The 21,541-nt window shown below is 45.6% G+C and overlaps 1 protein-coding gene across 2 annotated transcripts in view; it reads right to left on the bottom strand.

Moving 5' to 3' along the window:
* Cog1 (conserved oligomeric Golgi complex subunit 1) overlaps positions 1–21,541 on the bottom strand; it is a 68,091-nt gene that overhangs the window by 19,736 nt on the left and 26,814 nt on the right. For both annotated transcript variants that reach the window (XM_075679617.1, XM_075679618.1), the window contains 7 exons: positions 20,305–20,381; positions 19,067–19,198; positions 14,753–14,860; positions 13,276–13,326; positions 3,426–3,513; positions 2,984–3,039; positions 916–1,003 (listed from right to left, as the gene is read on the bottom strand). In XM_075679617.1, the coding sequence (XP_075535732.1) occupies positions 916–1,003; positions 2,984–3,039; positions 3,426–3,513; positions 13,276–13,326; positions 14,753–14,860; positions 19,067–19,198; positions 20,305–20,381 (600 nt within the window). The remainder of the gene's footprint in view (positions 1–915; positions 1,004–2,983; positions 3,040–3,425; positions 3,514–13,275; positions 13,327–14,752; positions 14,861–19,066; positions 19,199–20,304; positions 20,382–21,541) is intronic.

Genomic DNA, 21,541 nt, shown 5'->3' with positions numbered 1-21,541 from the left:
TTAATTGCAGAAACATGCAATGCTTGGGTAGTTGGTTCAACATGTCTTCTGAAGGTAAAAACAGTGCAAAAATGGCAACAGACAGAAGAAAAGACAGCACTTCGTGGTGTGTGTTCTTTTCTTTTCTGTCTGTCTGTTGCTGTTTTTGTGCTGTTTTTACTTTCATAATCCATGAAATTTTATTAGAGTAATAGGCATCCAGGTGCTCCACGTAGTGACGCGGAAGCTCCCTCATGAAAACAAGGGACCGAATCATTCACAGGACCTCCCGCGAGGACAATGTTGGGGCAGGCTGCCCTACTGTGTCAGCGCTGCTATTGTGGCCGTCACTGTCACTATCCAATGCAAGCATGTTCGCATGATCACCTCATCAGTTAGAAGCACTTCATTTCCAAATCTATAGCAGTTCGCTTTCTTTTCACTGACAACTTCATGCATCTTCTGTTTCGGTGGAGAATGAAACGAGGCTGAGAAACCACATGGCCAAGAACGACTTCGCCGCAACAAAAAAAAAAAGACAAGCACAGACAACTTAATTCATTAACAGAATTGTGCAGAATGAGGCTCCAGTGAGCAATCTGAGAGCAGCGCTGGCAGCGTTGTCAGTGTAGTTAGCATGGTCCATTCATGTTTCGGAGGGTGGCGCGGTGCAGAGCTATGGGAGCAGCCCATTTGTGTTTGGAGGGGTGGAAGGGTGGTTGGTGCTGTTTTTACTTTCATAATCCATGAAATTTTGTTAGAGTAATATTATGTGAGAAGCAGCAACATAGTACGTAGTGGACAGTATAAAGACTGCTAGTATATGCTGAAGATAAACGCATGCGAGCACAGTCTATGGTAAACCCATAATATGAAAACTATACTTTGCAGAAACATGGCAGTGGAGTTATAAACAGAGACACATTGCTCACTTACCAGCATGGCAGACAGGAAATGGTCCAGCGTCTCAAGCTGTTCACCCAGAGATGTTGCCTGTTGTTGCACCACCAAAGCAAAGCATGACCTGCAAAACATGACCAGGCAGCAGCTCTTCAAATTTTGCTATCATCAAACACATTCAAGCCATTAGCAATGAACGCAGCGGGCATAACACATGGGCAACAACAGCTTAAATGTGGCACCACGGAAGCTATTGTTGTTCAAGGTGAATACTAAAGCAGCAGAGCAGGAAAGACAAAGACACAAGAAATGTGGAACAGACTCCATGAGCGCTGAGGCATCTGTTTTATGCTTCTTGTGCCGTCATCTGTTTTGTGCTGTGGCTTTGGTATGTCAAGGCAACTAGCAAATCAAGTCATTTTCAATTCGAATTATCATCTTTATACATTATGATAGAGACAACATATATCGGTGGTTGAGGGTCTTTCAAGCCATTTCTCGATGGCTTTTTCCTCACCATCCTCCATATGATAAACGGGAAACAAAAAGAAAGAGAGGAAATTTCACCGATGAATACGAAACTCCCAAATGCGAATTTTGAGTGCAGCTGTTTAGGTGTTTTGAATTCGTGATATATTGTGGCAAAGAATTTTATTCTGAATGACAGGGTGCTCTCGGCGGCGGCACTGAGCCTCTGCTTGAGCAGCTGGCTTAGCCACAGCAGCAGACAAACCATTTCCACCAGTTGTGTCGCTCATTGTACCGAAAAAAAAAAAAAAATGTGAACACAGGAACGCGTGGCTCACATGGAGCACATTCAGCAACGAGCGCCACGTACACAGTGTTTCCCAAACCCACGCCAGCGCTTTGTGTCCGTGCTGGCCACATGCCTGGTTGCCACCAGCTTTCCTCTTCACCCTTTTGCCATACCCTCCTCCGCTTTCCACCTCATTGTTCTGCTGCACCCTCCTCTCTGCTTTTCCCCTCATGTCTTCACTCTCGCCGCTTTTTTCATCCCCCGCTGTGCGCTGCGTTCGCTCTGAAATCTTGCTCTGCTCATTCGCTCGGTTAGAAGTGATGCCAACGCTCGCTGCAGGAACGGCCACCTAAGAGCTGCGCTCTAAAAAAAAAGAGATGCTGGTGTGTTTCTTAAACAACTCTGGATATTCATCCATTTTCGGTTCTTGTTTCTTGTTTCAGTGTGAATATATTTCTGCATTATGTTAGCAGACCACACTAGGGACAGCTTGGCGAGTTGCAGAACTGTGCACTAAGCAACACAGATATCAGAGATGCTTTCAAATTATGACATTATGTTGTATTTTAAAGGGGACACTAAAGAGAGAAATAATTTTAGCTGCATTAGTAAGTTACCCTTTTGCCATAACAAGAAAGGCGCTCTCATTGTGAGGAGAGACTTGGTACATAAGCCAGAAAATACGCAAGAACCAAAGATGTGTAGCAACGTCGCTTTGAAGTTTTTACACTGGCTTGCTTCGACGTGATGGATTTTGACGTCTGCACAGGCCTTGTAAAAATATTTATCCACATAAATGGTCAATGCTGTATTCTAAAAAAGCCTAAGAATTAACTTGACAATATTCAAGAACTTTTAGTGAGCCCTCAAGGATCGAAATACATGCAAAATACTTTGAAATCTGTGACATCAAATTGATGTACAGGCGCTGGGGTTACAACATAAAATGAAATAAATGAAGCCTTGACCCTCATTTTCTTTGCAAATAATTAAGATGTTACCATAAAATTAATGAGAATAGAGCTTTGAAACATTACTTCATCAGTCTAAGCTGATTATAAAAGGTTTCTCTTCAGTGTCCCTTCAAAACTAACTAAAAGGATGCTGAGCTTAGAGAAGCCTAAATTTTCACAGTTAACAAGCCCCAAAAGAAGTCACTGTAGCCAAATTAGGCAACCCCAGTCACAACTGCCTGGTCACTTGTACAATTTCTACCATGCTCTTGCCTCATTTATGAACATATAAAATGCCCACAGTACACTTCTCACTATCAAAACTTTTGTGCTTCTTGATGTCATGGTTCCAAAAAGGCAAGGGCTTCACATTTAGAAGGGGCAGAACACCTACCTGTATGCAGAGTCCCGAAGTGCACGCAAAGACACTTGCTGCTTCTGCCAAGGATCCTGAGAAGTGAAAGTGACCACATTTTATAAAAATCTGCACTTGCCAACAAAACATCATGAGTTTATGAAATATTCGGCTAAGTAAAAAAAAAAAAGGCTAACACAGCAGCATTGCATTATGCTGTCCAAGTACATAGACGCATAATGAAATTGATTGATTGATTTAGTCTACTATTCCAAAGCAAGACAGGGACTATGAGAAATGCCATATTGAGAGCTGTGGATTCATTTTTCCCACCCATTGGAATGTTGGAATTGAGCCCATGTCATCACGCTCAGTAGCACAATGCTATGTTCACTGAGTCACAACAGTATATATGCATAGCAATATTAAATTTATGCAAGGCACTCTCTGACAAAATGAAACTGGCATTGTTAACACTTGCCTGGGCACCCTTGTTGGATGGAAAGCATAGGTGCAACTCGGAGCACAGCTCAGCAAATCCCTGGCACACCTGTCCCAGCAATGCTAGCCTGAAAGTTAAGAGAAAAGAAAGCACCATTAACAGCTCCTTTTCTCACTGTACCCTAATGAGTTATGTCAGCACTGCAACTAACGGTGATACTACTGCAGCTGTTGCAGGATGGGCAGCCGGGCTGGTTTGCATTTTATTATTGGGAAACCAGAGCACTGAGACGACGAGACACGAAGAAGAGGAAAGCGCTTGTATGCATCCTCTCCTTTCTCTCTCGTACTCCCAGTGCTCTAGTTTCCCAATAACAACATGAGGTAAATCACCCACCTTAGTCAGTACTTAAAGGTACTTTAACATTGTGAGGCGAAATACAGTTAGTTTGGTAAAAGATTCGTTAGTATAGAAAGAAAGAAAGGACACTGAATTTATGCATGGAACAACTGCATCCAAACAATGATCCATATTTTTATTCTGACAAATTTAAAAAGAATATTTTGTGCTTACTGCTGCTTTGCTACCTTTCAGTGCCTGCTTTGTCCAGAAAAAAAAAAAAAGAAGACATTAGTTTATACACCATGTCATCGGATAGGCGAGTTACTGCAAAGATGTGGACTGGCTAGTTGGCAACTAAATGTTGAACAAACCTGGCAAATAACGATGCCAAAGGTTTTACTGAACAATATGGAACAATAGATGCAGATGCAGTCTCGTTGCCTAAATTAAATGAGAACAAAAAAGATCAGTGGTAATGCTGCGTCTTCTTGCAAAGTTATTAAAATAAAAAAAGCATTGCACTATAATTTTTGTGCAATAGCATGAAAAAAAGGCTGCAGCTGTCACACAAGTCTATAGGATATCAAAGATATTTATGAGGGTTGATTCAAAAATAAGGTTCCCATCAACTTTAGAAATAGACAATGTTGTTTATTCTTATAGAAATTTACATCAGTGTAAAGATGAAACTTTGCTCTATTTTTCAACATAATCGCCATCTTTTTCTACGCATTTTTGTAGATGGTGCTCCAATTTCTGTATCCCGATGTCGTAGAACTCCGCTGCCTAACCGTTCAGGAAGTGTTTCACCTCTTCTTTGACTTCATCATCGCTCCGGAAGCGTTGGCCACTTAAATGTTCCTTTAACTTGAGGAAAAAGTGCAAATCACTAGGCGCGAGGCCTGGACTGTACGGTGGGTGGGGCATGACAGTCCACCGAAAGTTTGTCAAAAGTTCCTGGGTTAGATGGGAGCCACGAGGTCAGGCGTTGTCATGAAGCAGTGTTACACCGGCTGCCAGCCATCCTCACCAGCGGTTCTGGATAGCTCACCTGAGTTTTGTTAGTGTTGCACAATAACTGTCTTAGTTGATTGTTGTCCCACATTCCATGAAATCGATCAGCAGTATCCCCTTACAATCTCAAAAAACACTGGCCATGACTTTGCCAGCAGGAGTTTGTTTAAACTTCTTTGCAATTGGTGACTCTGGGTGATGCCAATGTTTGGATTTTTGTTTCTTATCAGGAGTGAAATATAACACCCACGTTTCGTCTCCCGTAACAATGGAGTCCAACAATCATTCCTTACCTTCTTGACACTTCTGAAGAAACTGGCGAGCACAGTCAAGGCGTTTCTCCTTGTGGTCTGATGTCAATAGTCGTGATACTCATCGAGCACAAGACTTGTGATACCCCAATTTTTCAGTCAAAGCTCTTTCCACTGTACCGTACGAACTCCCAAGAATCTGTGCAACAGGTTCACAGATGGTGATCCTCCTATTTCGAAGCACTTCGCGTTGGACCATCTCGATAACTGCCTCCGAAACTGATGGTCTTCTACTCCGTTCTTCATCGTGGACTTCCTTCCGACCAGCACTAAACTCCCTGCCCCACTTTCGCACGCGTTGAACAGGCATACACTTGTCGCCATACACCTCTGTCAACTGACGAATATCTACAGGCATGCCCTTTGGCATGCAAAAAGCGAATTACGGAACGAATCTTGCACTTGGTGGAATCAACAATGAGAACCTTCAAATCGGACTGCTGCTGAGCCAAAAATGAACGGCGCAGCGAGGCGCGGCCGAGGGGAACTGAGAATGGGGGAACAGCCACATGCATGCAGCAGTGTTGCCGGATTTCACCTCACACCTTCCCGTGTGGCTGGAGCTCTTTGGGAACCTGATTTCTGGATCAAACCTCGTACTTAATAGGTACTGACAGGCTATACTGTGATCCATGATTTTCGTGGAGCAACACCTGCATATTGTTACGGGGTTGTTGGGAGTATAGAAGATTATATTTACAATATATATACAAAATGAGTCTGAGTAGTTAAGATGGCTGACCACCAACAACCCGCAGCAGCCAGCGTCTCGCAATCTTCTCCTTCCTCTCTTCGTTCATCCTTCCGTAACAGGACCCCCGGTAGGTGAAGCGCCGTCTCGGCACATGGTAGGCGAAGAACTGCGAGCGAAATATGGCGAAACGTGCACAACGTCAACAGGTGACGGACTTGAGGATGGATCAAACTGTAACGGCGCGATCTCGTAATTGACGTCATTAACTTGATGTAGGACTTCATGAGGCCCTTTGTAGCGAGAGAGAGAAGCTTCTGGGAGAGGCCGACCCGACGACATGGTGACCAAAGCAGCACCCAAGCACCTGGGGCAAGCTGAACATTGCAATGGCATCATTGGTAACACTCTTTTTGGAGATGCTGCGAGGCCAATAGGCGAGATCGGGCGATTTGACGTGCCATGTGAGTGCGGTTGACGACTTCGCGAGCGCACTCATTGGCAACACAGGGCACACAAGGTAGGATGGTGTCAAAGGGCAATGTGGGGTCGTGACCATACATTAGATAAAAGGGTGAATATCCTGCTGTGTCATGTCGGGACGAGTTATACGCGAATGTCATGTAGGCCAGCGTGGCGTCCCAGTCGTGGTGATAGTTGGAAACGTACATTGACAGCATCTCTGTGAGTATTCGGTTGAGACGTTCCATAAGACCGTTCATTTGTGGGTGGTAGGCGGTGGACAGCTTGTGTTCAGTGGCACAAGAGCGAAGGAGGTCGTCCGCAACTCGTGACAAGAACGAGCGACCGCGGTCTGTAAGTAACTGTCGAGCTGCACCGTGCTGGAGAATGACATCGTGGAGGAGAAAATTGGCGACATCTGTTGCGCAACTAGTTGGCAACGCCTTTGTTGTAGCATAGCGTGTCGCGTAATCTGCAGCGACAGTGATCCACTTATTCCCTCTAGTTGTCGTCGGAAAAGGGCCAAGCATGTCAAGGCCTACATAAAAGAACAGTTTAGAGGGAACTTCAATTGGATGGAGTCGTCCGACAGGTGGCAGGGGAGGTTTCTTCCGGCGCTGACACAATTCGCAAGTTGCGAGATAACGACACACGGAGCGGTAGAGACCCAGCCAGAAGAACCGGTGTCGTATGCAGTCGTACGTATGCAAAACTCCAAGGTGTCCTGCCGTCGGTGCATCCTGAAGTTGTTTGAGAACGACAGACCGCAGATGACGAGGAAGGGCAAGGAGCAACTCAGGGCTGTCAAGGTTGATATTGCGACGGTAGAGGATGCCGTCGTGCAGCATGAACATGCGGCACGTGCCGTCGGTGCTGCCAGATTGCACTCTGGCGATGATGGACTGCAAGGATGCGTTGCGTTGTTGTTCAGCGCGCATGTTGGTCATGTCAGTCAAAGCCATCACGCAGGTCACCGGATCATACGCAACAGGATCAGGGGGATCCATGGGGTGACGCAAGAGGCAGTCAGCGTCCTTGTGCAGACATCCAGCCTTATAGTTGACAAATGAAAATTCCTGGAGCTGCAAAGCCCAGCCACCAAGCCATCCAGTGGGGTCCCGAGGGAAGACAGCCAGCAGAGGGCGTGGTGGTCTGTAACGACCGAAAACTTGCGGCCGTACAAATATGGCCGGAACTTTGCGACAGCCAAAACTAAAGTCAAGCACTCCCGCTCGGTGATGGAGTAATTTCTCTCGGCAGGTGACAGCAGGCGGATCGCGTAAGCTATCACGCACTCAGTACCATTCTGCTGTTGGGCGAAAACAGCACCGATGCCGTGGCCGCTTGCGACAGTGTGAACTTCGGTCGGTGGAGCTGGATCAAAGTGGGCAAGCATGGGAGGGGTGGTTAGAAACCCGATGAGAGCGGTGAACGCATGAGCCTGCTCCGGGCCCCATGAGAATGGCGTGTTCTTCTTTAGAAGATCTGTCAAAGGCCGAGCAATGTCGGCGAAGTTTTTAACGAAACGGCAGAAGTAAGAACACAGGCCGACGAAGCAGCGCACGTCAGAAGCATAATGTGGCACAGGGAAACTGCGTACGGTGATAACTTTTTCCGGATCTGGTTGGACACCGGATACATCAATGAGATGTCCCAACACTGTAATCTGACGGCACCCGAACTGACACTTCGTGGAGCTCAGTTGAAGGCCGGTTTTTCGGAAGACCGCAAGAATTGCAGCGAGTCGGGTAATGTGGCTGCGGAACGCGGGAGAAAAAACAATAACGTCGTCAAAGTAACAAAGACAGGTGGTCCATTTGTAGCCTCACAGAAGTGAGTTCACCATACATTCAAATGTTGCAGGAGCATTGCATAGGCCAAAGGGCATGACTTTGGACTGATATAAGCCACCCGGCGTGATGAAGGCCATCTTCTCGCGGTCCATTTCATCAACTGAAATCTGCCAGTAGCTGGATCGAAGATCAATGGACGAGAAGTATTTAGCTCTGTGCAAGCAGTCCCAGGCGTTATCGATGCGTGGTAGTGGGTAGACGTCTTTGCGCATGATTTTGCGTAAATGACGATAATCGACGCAACAACGCCAGGTACCATCTTTCTTTTTCACAAGGACAACAGGCGAAGCCCAAGGGCTGGCTGATGGCTCGATGATCCCTTTGCGGAGCATTTTGTCCACTTCTGATTGGATGACTTGACGTTCAGCATGCCATACCCAATAGGGACGCCGACGAATAGGATTCGTGTCTCCAGTGTCTACGCGGTAGTGAAAGACAAATGTTTGGCCTAAAGGCCTGTCGCCGAAATCAAAGATGTTGCTGTACGATTCAAGCAGGTGACTTATGTCTGTGGTCTGTGCAGAGGTGAGGTAAGGTACAATCATTTTCGCAATGTCATCCGTTAAGGAACCAGAGCTGTGAGCTGCAATTGGCACTAATAAGCCACTCTCGGCATTCAGACTCTCAATGTAAAATTCGGAACCACTGGAAACGCTGGCCAAGAACGTGCCGGCCGAAATCACTTGAGGGCACAGGCTGAAATCCAGAAGCGGTAGAACGCCATTGTTGTTAGTAACTGTGACCAACGTATTCGGAACAGCAACGTTCCGGTCCAAAGCATGTCGATGATGGGGCGAAGCACATATTCACCGTCAGGAACCTGTGGCTGTGCAGTCAAAGTGACGTAAGTAACTGCTTCGGGTGACAGACGCACATCGTGAAGCGAGCACAAGGGCGGTGGGGCAGTGCTCGGAGCATCGGCGAGTTGAGGCAGTTCCAACTGAAGAACGCCGGTCGCACAGACGATGACAGCAGAATGAGTGGATAAAAAATCCAATCCAAGGATAACGTTGTGAGGGCAGTTGTCGATCACAGCAAAGAGAACAGAAGTAGGGCAGCCGGCTATAATTAAACGCGCAGTGCACATTCCAAGAACAACCAGCACGCCGCCATCAGCCACACGAAGCACAGATATGTGGGCTCCAGTGTTGACGAGTGCTTGGGCAGGTACGCCATCTATTTTAACGTCTATTACACTTCTCCTTGTGGGCACAGACAGAGGATTTGCTGTGGTAGTAGACAATGCAGCACAACTTCTAAGGGCTGCATTTCTTAGTTTTCCGAAAGGGTGTGGCCAAACGCCACAGGGGACGAAAGGCGACGTGTTTGCGGCGAACGAGACTGGTGTCCACACAGCGATGGTAAGCGGCTGTACCACGTGTTCTTAGCAGTGTTGTCGGCACTGTTAGAGTCGGCGGTGGGCGAAACATTGCAGGCATTTCCATCAAAAGGGCTCAGGTTGGTCAGTGTGCGAGGTGTTGAGGGCCACGAGTTGCGACAGTATCGGGCGACATGACCAATGCGGCGACAGGTGAAACATATCAGCTGGTCGTCTGCAGTTCTCCACTCAGTCGGGTTGCGATAACGTGGAGAGAAGCGTCGGGGTGGAGCGAAAATAGTAGAAGGGCGTTCGTTTGCTCTGGGATGGCCGACAGCACTCACAGAATGTAAACCAATGTTTTCAAGTTCCTGGCTAACGATGGCTTGTACGAGAGGAACTGAAAATGTGGTAGCATCAGGGCTGCGTGAACAGAAAGCTGCGGGTACATCGCATCCAGTTCACGTCTAACGATTCGCACCACGTCCTCTGATGGTGAGGCATGCTGCCGTGCGGGTTGATCTTCACAGGTCGACGTTGTGACAGTATTGGGAAGTCTGGCGAATCAGTGCAAAACGCGTCGGCTTTTGGCCTGCTCGAATTGTCGGCACTCTTTAATGATAGCATCAACTGTAGAGCAGCTTTTGCACATGAGCAGATTAAAGGTGTCGTCAGCAATGCCCTTAAGCACGTGCCCGACCTTCTCAGCTTTTGGCATTTCATGATCGGCTTTATGACAAAGTGCCAGCACGTCCTGGATGTACGAGACATAGGACTCCGCGGGGGATTGGACACAGGAGGCCAGTTCCTGCTTGGCGGCAATTTTACGGGTGGCTGGTTTGCCGAACAACTGTTTCAATTTCTCTTTGCATTAGTCCCAGCTGGTTAGCTCCTCTTCGTGGTTTTCTTACCATACCTTTGCCGTGCCTCTTAGGTAGAACAACAGGTTAGCTAGCATAAGCGTAGGATCCCATCTGTTGATTCCACTCACGCGTTCATACATGGCCACCCACTCTTCAACGTCGGCGCCATCAGTCCCGCAGAAAGTTCCAGGATCCTTGGGCTGCACAACGACAACCGAAGGTGACAGCGACGTAGCATGCGACAGTGATGTAGGAGGCGGCAACAACGTTGATCCCGAGTGCTCACCGTCATTCATGGTGTGGACGGTGATGCGACGTCCACTGCAGAGCTCCGTTTCCAGCCGTGGTACCCCGCACCTCTCACCAATATGTTATGGGGATGTTGGGAGTATAGAAGATTATATTTACAATATATATACAAAATGAGTCTGAGTAGTTAAGATGGCTGACCACCAACAACCTGCAGCAGCCAGCGTCTCGCGATCTTCTTCTTCCTCTCTTCGTTCATCCTTTCGTAATAATATTTTCTGTCATCACTGCACTGAGGAGGTGGAGACTGTCTTACTGATGGCATTAGACCAAGAAGCTTGACCTCTGCTTCATCCAGTGGATGTTTGGCTAAATAAGCCTTTTAAGACACAAACAAAGCACTCGCATGCAGAGCAGATGGCCGAAGGACTTTGTAATCTCATGCCAATGGGCTGTATCTGTAGGGCGAGTGTAGGACTCGCACGACACTGGGTTATAGAGGCAATTCAAAGGAAATGGCAGGAAGGAGCCTAAAGAAGTGCACCATTAGGGACACCCTTGACGGAACAGACAGAGGACTGCGCCATTTACAGTTGTGGTGATGGCACGACTACACATTCAAAGCGAAAACACTTCCAGAGAATCTCTTTGAGTCAATAAATATGCCAAATTGTTTTGAGCATTGTTGTACGCAGTCATTTTTGCAGGTTACACATCTGGATTTTTTTCTTTATCAGGTTTTGTAATTGGGGGTATAGGTTATAAGTGATGCCAGGTTATACTCCGAAAGAAACGGTACTAAGTTGTATGAACTCTATCACACATTTCTCACATATGAAAGGATGGCATTTTGCAAGTCTGAAGGTCGGCAAACACAAGACATTTAATCTGATACCTAAAGGGACCCTGAAACACTTTTCTAGTTAATCATAGAATGGCCTCACTATTAAAGGACGTCATCTCAGGAATCTAATGCTGCAAAACTTTTTTGAATCCTTCAAGTGTAAGTGGAGTTATTGCACCGACATGCAGTGTTCTCTCTTTTTGTCTTCACTATCGAGCTACATAAGGGAGAATTGAAAGGGGGAAAGCCCCGTCCGAAACTTAACATATATATATATATTGTGGGGAGCACACGCGCCCACCTTCCCCCGCGCCGTCGTGTCGAGAGCCGGCACAGACAGGGGAGAGGCGCACTATGCCCTCTCCCGATTCTCCCTCGCTCTCGCGACGCGCGCGCGCCCTTCCTCCCCGACTCGCGGGCAGGTAGCTGACGGGCGAGGAGGACATTCCCCTCACCCAGGTAAAAAGGTACAAAACAGCGCGACCGGGGGAGACCCTCTCTCTCTGAGGCCGGACCCCTAACCTGCCGGACTGAAGTACCTGCCGCAACCCGTGAGTGACCACGTTGCCTGATTATCCCGGGCAACGAGGCCAGCCTATTTACTACTATTACAGAGAGGACGTCCCTCTGCCAGTGTTCTTTATTGCCGGTAGCAATAAACATTCTTACAGTTGATGCCGCTGGTTGTCTTATTCGTTCGAACCCGATGTAGCCGCGATTCCCGCGCTACGGGTTGGGGAGTAACACAAAGCGACTGCGTGGGGCTAGATCCGGAGCTCGCCTTCAGCCCTAGCCGCACGCAGAGTGGAACCCCCACAATATATATATATATATATTTAATATTCGCAATTATGTATTACTGAGAATGTTCTCGCTATAACCAAGTCAGCCAATAGGTGTTGACGGGTCGAGCTGCTTGAGATGATGCTGCATGATGACATCGCAAAAGTGAGATCAAGCGATTTTTTCCTGTTTTTGACAAAGAGATTGTAAATTCCTTGTTGCATGCAGTGCAATAATATTTGGCTCGCATGTTCACAGGAGCCTCTTGTCCAGATCGGCAAGATTTCCTTACTATGTTCAAAATGTGTTTCAGGGCCCATTTAGGTTAGCGTGAAATGCGAGACTTCACGTTATCAACATTATTCTGGTGTCATGTAGTAATAAGGCTAGCTATGATGATGTTAATCACAAAAAAATTAACAAGAGTAATGCATGCCTTTCTCGTGCCTGCGCTCACATATGACAGCCTCGTCGATCGCAGAAACTGATCAAGCAAGTGATGTCATGATGCATCCTCTGCCTAGCTACAAAACCAAGCTAGTTCATAGAAACAAGTGTATATTCTAGTAAACTATCTAGAGCACTCTGACACGTGCCAGTACTTTTTCTAGAATTTAGAGGGCTTGAACGTTTCTTTAATGGAGGAAAAATATGAAAAGTAGAAAATGTTGTGCCAATAATTATTTAGGGCCAGCACATGAGCCTGCACGCATCAGCAGCAAGATTTCCTGTGAAAAGCCAGCAAAAGCTGGCACTGTTCACAACTAGCCATATCTTGCAGTCTATAAAGTATAAAAAGGGGGTTAACCGAGGGGCCCGATTTTTGTTAGTCTTATCATACGAAGCCAACAAACACTGACACCAAGGACAACCTAGGGGAAATTACTTGTGCTTAATAAATGAAATAAAGAAACGATAAATTAATGGAAATGAAAGTGGATGAAAAAACAGCTTTCCGCAGGTGGTGTACGATGCCACGAAATGCGAAGGTTGTGGGATCGTTCTCCAACTGCGGCAAGCTATTTTTTCATCCACTTTCATTTCCATTAATTTATCGTTTCTTTATTTCAGTTATTAAGCACAAGTAATTTCCCCTATGTTGTTCTTGGTGTCTTTGTTTGTTGGCTTCTTATGATAAGTCGATAAAGTGCTCACTCACCAGTCTGCATCACTAGAATGGGCCATTTCCAAGTCAACGAAAGCATGCCACCTGGAAAAACAGTATTTCAATTTATGAAATGTGAGAGCCAAAGAACACAGGATAGCCACTTGAAAGCTAAGTACTATGCCATTCTTCTGGCACAACATTGACAAAATTGGCACAAATTACAAAATCGTCCTGTCCCAAAGTGAATCTTATGCAATCTAAACTTGTTATACAATGTAAAAAAAAGCTCAGTAATAATAATTTCAAAAAAATATGTCTATGATATACGATATAATATCTACACTATAATATACAATATAGAATATAATATCCCACACATACAACTGAGCCTCGTTATAACGAGCCGGGGATATAATGAAGTAATGGATAAAACAAAGTATATGCAATTTCCCTTTAAATCCCCATAGAGATCCACATATCTAAAACATTGTTCTAATGAAGTAAAATTGTTCTGCCAATGATTATAACGAACTAGATTCATTCCTAAAACCAAAAATACCGACCGTTGTGAACCTAGCTTTCCGCTAGGTTTTGCATTCATTTGGCAGGCAGTTCAAAATTCCAGTGTCAAATATGCTGTCACCATCATGTAGTTGGTGCGCGGTCACCGCTGTGTGTAGCCGTGCGCCCGGTGGCCGTGTGCAAGCGGCACTTCTTCCTTGTCTCATATCTCTCTTGCTGTTGGTTAATCACTTAACGCATGTTAAGTTATTTACTTTGGAAAACCTATTTATTGTCGAGGCTCACAATACTTGACTTGAGCAATGTGTGGTAGACCTCGGAGCCCTCTCCTGGACGGAGGCCAGGATTTGCACTGCGGTCTGTACAGTCAATATAGTTGCCTGTCTCTAAATTGCTCTCATTTGGGGTCGTTTCCAAACCATTTGAAGGCGAAATATACTCATCTGTGGCACTAAAATCATCTTATGATTCTATAAACTAAGGTTATTTTCATACATAAAATGGATACACAGAAAGCACCGCCATTCTGTCAGCACATCATGCTACAAATCGCATGAGAATTTCTTCAAGCATGAAAGAAAGACGAAAAAGAAGGTTCTGCCCTCATCTGGAGACATTGCAAAGTTAATTTATTAATTGAAAAAGTTATCGAAAGCTGGCGCTATCAATCCAAATAAATGGAGAATGCAAGCATGCGCATGTCGGGTGCTACCTGATGTCTGACCGTAACAGATATGTTCACATGTCAGATGAGGCCCAACACATGGCTGCAAAGGTTGAAGAAAGAGGGTGGCAAAAGGTCGAAACAAAAAAAGAGAGAGAAAGGCCATCATAGTGGCAAAAGTTGTTTCCTTACTTGAATAATGTAGCTGCTCACTAATAACGCCTAGACAAATTATTTTGTGATCCATAATTCACCACGCTGTCTTTTAATAATTTGAGACAAAACTCTTCAACTCCACCTAACAGCTTTGGTGCATGAGCAGCAAAGGGATCGTCCACTCACCGGCTCAGCATAGCTGCAGTGGCTTGCTCCAAGTCCTTCTCCATGGAGCCCCAGGGCCTCAGTTCCTCCAGGAGGCATTCCAAGTGCTGACAAAATGACTTGCACAGCCTGCAAGTAAGCCAGAATTCCACTCAAAGGCTCACTTGAAGAGGCACTGAAGGGACACGTTGAAAGATACATTATGCTAGGCTGACGGTGCACACTTCATTGCAGCAAAAAAAAAAAAAAAGTTCAACAAATTTTACATACGAGTACATTATCCACGAATGCTTATGCATTAGTGTTTCAATGTGCCATGACGTGCTAAGAAAAATGTGGCAGTGCAGAGTTCCAGATCAGTTTCAACCAGCTAGCCCTTTCAGTGACAGCATGAACACGCCAGTGTTGAATTGGGTGGGCTTGGTGGCACCGTCAAGGACGCCATGAAAAACCACTTTCTTCTTCTCGTACAGATGCTGCTCGGACTGACAGGGACCACTCAGAACTGCGACCGGTCTTCGATTGTTCGGCACCATGATTACGGAATGCTGGCTATCCTGCATCATCATGAGCAACAGAAACAGCAACAGCACTGGGCTATCAACACGGCTGACAATGACAATCTTGCCGCCCATGGATCAAGCCCCCAGGACGATCACAACGCTGCACCTGCGTCGTCCATTCGGCCAACCAGTGACAGCAGCGACATCGGACGAAGCGTACAAAATGCCGCAGCAAGCGCAGGCCCTCTGCAGTGGGCTTGGTGGCACCGTCAAGGACGCCATGAAAAACCACTTGCTTCTTTTTGTACAGGTTAGAAAGAAATGTCCATTTTCTAAGTGTCACAAAAGTGTTGCTATTTGTTTCGTGGTGCTATCAAGCCCCGAGTGTGTTTTGTGTTGTGTTTGCGAGTGCTTCCGCATTGTCCGCTCGCTATTGTTGCTTAGTGGTGACATTGAGGAAAATCCAGGCCCAAACACACTTGACGAGATCTTAAATGGGGTTACGAATATTGAAACCTCACAGCACACTTTAGAAGAAAGACTGCAAGGCGTTCAATCTAGATTGACAGAAATTGAATTTACTCTAGCATCGCTTAAACAATATCATGAAAAGCTGGCGCAGTGCGAACAGCAGGTCACCGCAATGAGCAAAGATATCCAGAGCCTGAGCAAAAAATAGACGACATGGAAAACAGAAGCCGTAGGAATAACATCATTATTTAAGGGTTGGAAGAAAAAAGCGATGAAAGTAGTAAAGATCTAGAACAAGCAGTAGCTAACAGTGTATTCAAATACAAACTCGGTGTAGAAACGAGATCAGTTGAGCCTGTACAGCGCATTGGGAAAAAGAAGGAAAAGAGCACAAGGTCTGTAATTATAAGGTTTTACTATATCACAGAAACAATGAGTGTCCTTCGTAACTGCAAGAAGCTTAAAAATAGCGCGATATCTCTATCAGAAGACTTCTCGGCCTCAGTACGTGACATTTGCAGGAAACTTTGGCAGTCCTCCAAAGCAGAATGTGATGCTGGTGAGAAGGTAACACTTTTTTTGATAAGCTTAAAGTGAATGATCAAATGTATATATGGAATGACGTACAGAAATGCAGGCTACCTTTGAACAAATTACGTCGCAACGACGCCGAAAAGTCCAGTGCTGACAATGCATGACGAGCAGGAGTTGTAAATTCACTTTCTTTAGTATGCTTTAATGCAAGGAGCATTGTTAATAAAGCTGAAAAATTAGAAGATATCTTGCTAATTTACTCTCCTGGCATTGCCGTCATAATGGAAACGTTCAGAAATAGTTCCTCCCGTTTATTTTATTCTTCGCTCCTATCGCGGCAGTCGCGGGGGCAGAGTCGCTATAGTAATACGGTAGGGCTTATCTTTTCGCCAAGAGCAAGGTATTCCAGATCATGAAAGTGCGTGGTGCACTATATATGTCTATGATTCACCTGTGCTGATAGACGGTATTTATAGGAATATAGGAATTTACAGGAACGCGTCCAACGACTACATATTGAAAATTCACGACTTTCTTTGTGGCAGGTTGAAAGATCGTACTAAGCTGATTCTTACTGATGATTTTAATCCAGCCACTATTGATTGGAGTATGTTGACAGCCGGTAGCAGAGATGTTAGTAGTTCTGAACTGCTTTTGAACATAGCGTTTAGTTTTTTGTTATATCAGCTTGTCACAGAGCCAACACGCATTTAAGGGCAAACATTTTCAATACTAGACCTTGCATTTGTCTCTAATCATCTAACAGCCGACATCACACTTGAAGAGGGCATATCAGATCATAAACTGCTGCTGCTAACAGTCACTATCGGCAGAAGCAGACCAGTTCCTGAATCACGTGTATCTGTTAAAAATTACAATAGAGCTGACGATGTCAGCCTCATTGACGACCTTGAAGTAGCGTTGGAAACTTTTTCTATTGAAAATTATGGTACAGTGAATAATCTATGGCTTAAACTAAAAGACATAATAACCCATTGTGAGGGAACGTTCGTTCTCACGCGACTGAAATGTACAAAACGCAAAAACCCATGGATTACGAGCAGTGTGATCCACCTAAAAAGAAAACTACACTGGATGCGGAAGAAAAAACTTAATTCTGAAGATATTCGCCGACTTTCTGGTGAGCTATAAACTGCTTTATGGAAGGCAAGAGATGTTTTCTTTTCAACAACACTAATGAATTTTATGACAGCATACACAAAAGTTTTGGCGCTACCTATCCAGGCTCGAGAACCATGTGACTCAGATCGATGTAAATGGAATTATAACTGATGAAGCTCACACCAGGCACGTACCCAGGGGAGGGGGGGGCCCGGGTACGTGCCTGGTATGTCCAATTTTAGGTACAGAATGGCATCTGCGACTCCTTTCCAGATTCCACACACCACTTCATGTTTATTATGGCCCCAAAGTGCCCTATATGTCGAATGTAAGTGGCACCCTCTTGTAACAAATGTTGACATCACAGATATCCTTTAAAGGCAGAATAATACCAAACACTGTACCATTTTCAGAGATGCAGTGCTACCATTTCTGATAAAAAAAATGAGACAACTTTCTCTCTGTAACAGCTGCCAACAGATGTCTTTTCCTGTATTAAAAAGCCCTAGGTGAATACACGGCCTTGCACACCAATTTTCAAAAGATTTCAGTTCCTTTCATGAAACAATGAAACATCACTATCCACATGATATGAGGAATTAGTAATTGCAAGTAATTGTGATAATGTAATCGCTCAAACAAACATGCCACAGACAGAATCTTTTTCCTTGAGTCTATGTGTCTGCATAATACATACAGATGAGCATTGTGTGTACCTTTGTGTCAGCACTTCCAAAAGTTAGATGTTGTCAAGAGTAAAGCCGGTTTAACTAGTATTCAGCAGCAGAATTTTTAGCCACCAAGACTTCTCAGGGGCAACAAGTTATTGTGAAGACGCCAGAATGCCACTGCTCACAACCATGTGCACAAAGCACACTCAATCCTGTCACCAATATAAGACTTAAGCCCCAGCCACACTAGCGCAAAAATGTGCACAGAGCGCTGCCGGCGTTTAAACACAGTTGCTGCAGTGCGGCCACACCAAGTGGCAGCTAGCCACTGCAGCAGTCAAGTGACAGCATGAAAATCTCACCTCTTTTATTTACTTTGTCCTTAACGCGAGTCATGTCTTATGAAGACGACGACGTCATTGCCACTGATCATAATCATGTTGGTGTGTTCCCTTTTATTGTGCGTTCGAAATCGCCGTGTTCGAAAGACAAAGAGAATGAGGTACTGGGTGTCGTTTCCGTGTCCTTGCATTCACGGTCCGTCTTGTCATACAGAACCGGATATGGCATACCGGCTCCAAAAACCTTGCCACAGGGACGTCTTGGTTCGCTCATCATTTTATATAAACAATCGCAGACCATGACAATCAAAACAAGTGCAAACAAGTGCGAACCAGACCAAACCAAGCCAACCAAAACAAGTGCGAGCGAGAGCTGACACGAGCAGACGATCGTGCGAAACAAGTGGTCAAGCACGTTGTTCCAGTTTTCTGTGCGCATGTCACTGAAGGGGCCACTCTCATTGGTCTCCTCTGATTGTGGCTCGCTTTCCACCGCGGCAAGCTGTAAAAATTCGTTACAGGGCGGATCCCTCCTGTGGCACGAAAAAGCTGCTGCGTGGTAGCTGCTACGGGCCTGCAGAACGCTGCATGCGATTTTCCAATAGTGTAGCTGGGGCATTAAGGTGCATGAGCTTTTCTCCCGACGTTATAAGACATGATGCGGCTTGAGGAGTGAACCAGACAAACACTTACGCTTGAACCTGTGGTGTCAGACCTCGCGTCTGTAGAGCCAAGACCTCCTGGGAAGAACGTTGTGTGTTCAGTAGTTCCTGTGACACTGCTTTCCACGTGAAATCTTCGCATGGTTGTTCAAGTACTGAACCCCTGCATGGAGCACAAAGCATAAAATTTGAGAAGCTAGTGCAATAGTGTGAAAAAGCTTCTAAAATGCCCCTTAGTCACTGATGTAGGGAAATGCATAAACTGTAATGAACCTTTTATGTGTGAACTTTAAAACTCCTAAAGTTTCCTGAATATTTTAATTATTGATTCATTGTCGATAGCGTTCATTATTAGCGAACGAGCAGTTCACTCGTTACTTTGTTTTCCTTTACTGTCAATTATTTTGTTCATGTTTTCGAGTTGGAGTAAAGCCACAGAAACTGTCTATATAAAGCGTAGTATCTCTTGGAACACCAAGCACGTTTTTGTTATTCTCCATGCAGCATGTCATGGCTAACTTGGCATGAAGAAAAAGAGGGGGGGAGGAGGGGCTCTTAGAAAAACAGATAATTTTACCAGCGTGTATATAACCGCTGACATGCTACTCTGTATAGGGACAGGGAATGGGATTAAAAAGATTCCAGAGGAGAGTGAGAGAAAAAGAGAATAAAAATAAATATGAAATGTCCAAGTGGACCTCAGCATGGAAAAAAAATCGCAGAAGTGCTGGTGACAAAGCAATTTAGTGGAGCCACGCCTATGCAGGAGAAGTCGTCAAAGGCTCTAAATCTTTTTGAAAATGGTTAGTACTAAGCTGAAGCTCTGAACATGACTCGCAAATTTTCCAGGTCAAATTGTTTGCTTGAGATGAAGAAATGTCCAAAAACACCATGATTCTGGCACTGAAAAGGCATCTGTCATTGCTGTGGCTGCCTCACTCTACGCCATCATTTTTTAAACTCAGAGCAGCTAGACTTCCGCTTCGTTTTCACTAACTGCAGCCGCAAAAAATTAGTTTTCTGGAAAGCTGGTGCCTTGCGATAGCTCAGCATGCACACTGAAATTATGAAACAACTTCGACTCTGTGACACTCAGTATTCGAAAGGAAATTCTTGGATGAGTGAGACCTGTTGATGGCATATTTTGGAGGAAAGGCATGGATGAGCGAGATTTGTCCTTGGCATGAAAAGGGTTAACAAGGATTTGCCATGAAGCTGTACCAACAAGCTCAGGATCAGATCCTTTTAAGGTTAACAAAACTTACTCACCTAGCGCCAGCCTTGAGAGCGCTTAGTGCCTGTAGACAGGAGTCCATGGCAGCATTAAGGTGAAGGCTAATCAGCTCCTGCACGTTCAGACAGAAGTGAAATCCATAAGAAAATCAGGACACAGATTTAATTAATGGTAGACCCACCTCAATGCCGTGTATTTTAATGATATCTCAGAACACAGGCAATATGAATGGTAAGATTGGTACCTTTGGAGCTGATTCATCAGGTCAAGTATCCTTTCCCAGCACTGTCGCATGCCAGTTCTACCTTCGCTACTTTCACAGAAGAACTTTCTACAGCCAGTGCTGCGCGGGCCGCGCAGCTTTGCTTTCTCTTTCTGCGGCCCTTTGTTAAGGCCTGACTGAAGAGAGACGCATTTGCACCTGGCCAGGCACAGCAATGCCTCTCTTGCAGGTCGCTTCTCTCCTGTGTTTCTGTATAAAGCTCAAGGGTTACAAAATCGTCGCTGTGCGCTGTATGCTGTATGTGCGAGCGAAAGCGTGCGAGGGTGAGTTGGCAAGCACAGCTCAATCACGCATGCGCGAGCGAGGAAGGCGGGGCAGATGTGCGCCCTCTCCTGTCGCCGCGAGGCACTGGGGTGAGGCGGAGGGAGGGAGGGAGAGAGGGGAGGGGGCGTTCTTCTCCGGCGGCTGATGGTTACGACGCGGCCATGTGGGCGCTGTATCTTGAAAGCGATTTGCGATGTGGCCAAAGTGTGTACCCGCGTGGGCCTGATCTTCAATGTGATGTGCGATGTGTGCAAAGTGCGCGTAGTGCTGGTAGCTTCGTATGAGATGCGCTTTCTGCGTTTCATTCGGGTCGAAGCAAGAGTTGTACGAAGGTCAATTCGCTCGCTGCTACTTCCGCGATTCCTATCTCTAGCATTCTTCAGCAAGTTTCCGCGGTCATCGAGCGAGATGTGTTCATGTTTACCTGTGCATGTGTGACACCGTACTTGTTAATTTAAATAGTAAGCGAATGTTTACATGTTTACATGGCCGATAAAACTACTATCCTTACTTCGTATAGCTATCTATTAATTTGCTATCACCATCGATGCTTCGCTTTTCGAGTGAAACTGCTACTTTTTTTTTCTCCATACCAGTCGGCGTGACAAACGCACGAATGCAGCAAGAGCCAACTCGATGTCGAGCACGCTGGACTGCGTTGGCCGGATCCGGTTATGTTGACTGTGCCAGTGCTTCAGAGTACAGACATTGTTGTTAATGCCAAT

Source organism: Dermacentor variabilis, chromosome 2 (assembly GCF_050947875.1).
Source record: "Dermacentor variabilis isolate Ectoservices chromosome 2, ASM5094787v1, whole genome shotgun sequence".
NCBI classification, from domain to species: domain Eukaryota; kingdom Metazoa; phylum Arthropoda; class Arachnida; order Ixodida; family Ixodidae; genus Dermacentor; species Dermacentor variabilis.
This window is presented reverse-complemented; position numbering and strand designations above follow the sequence as displayed.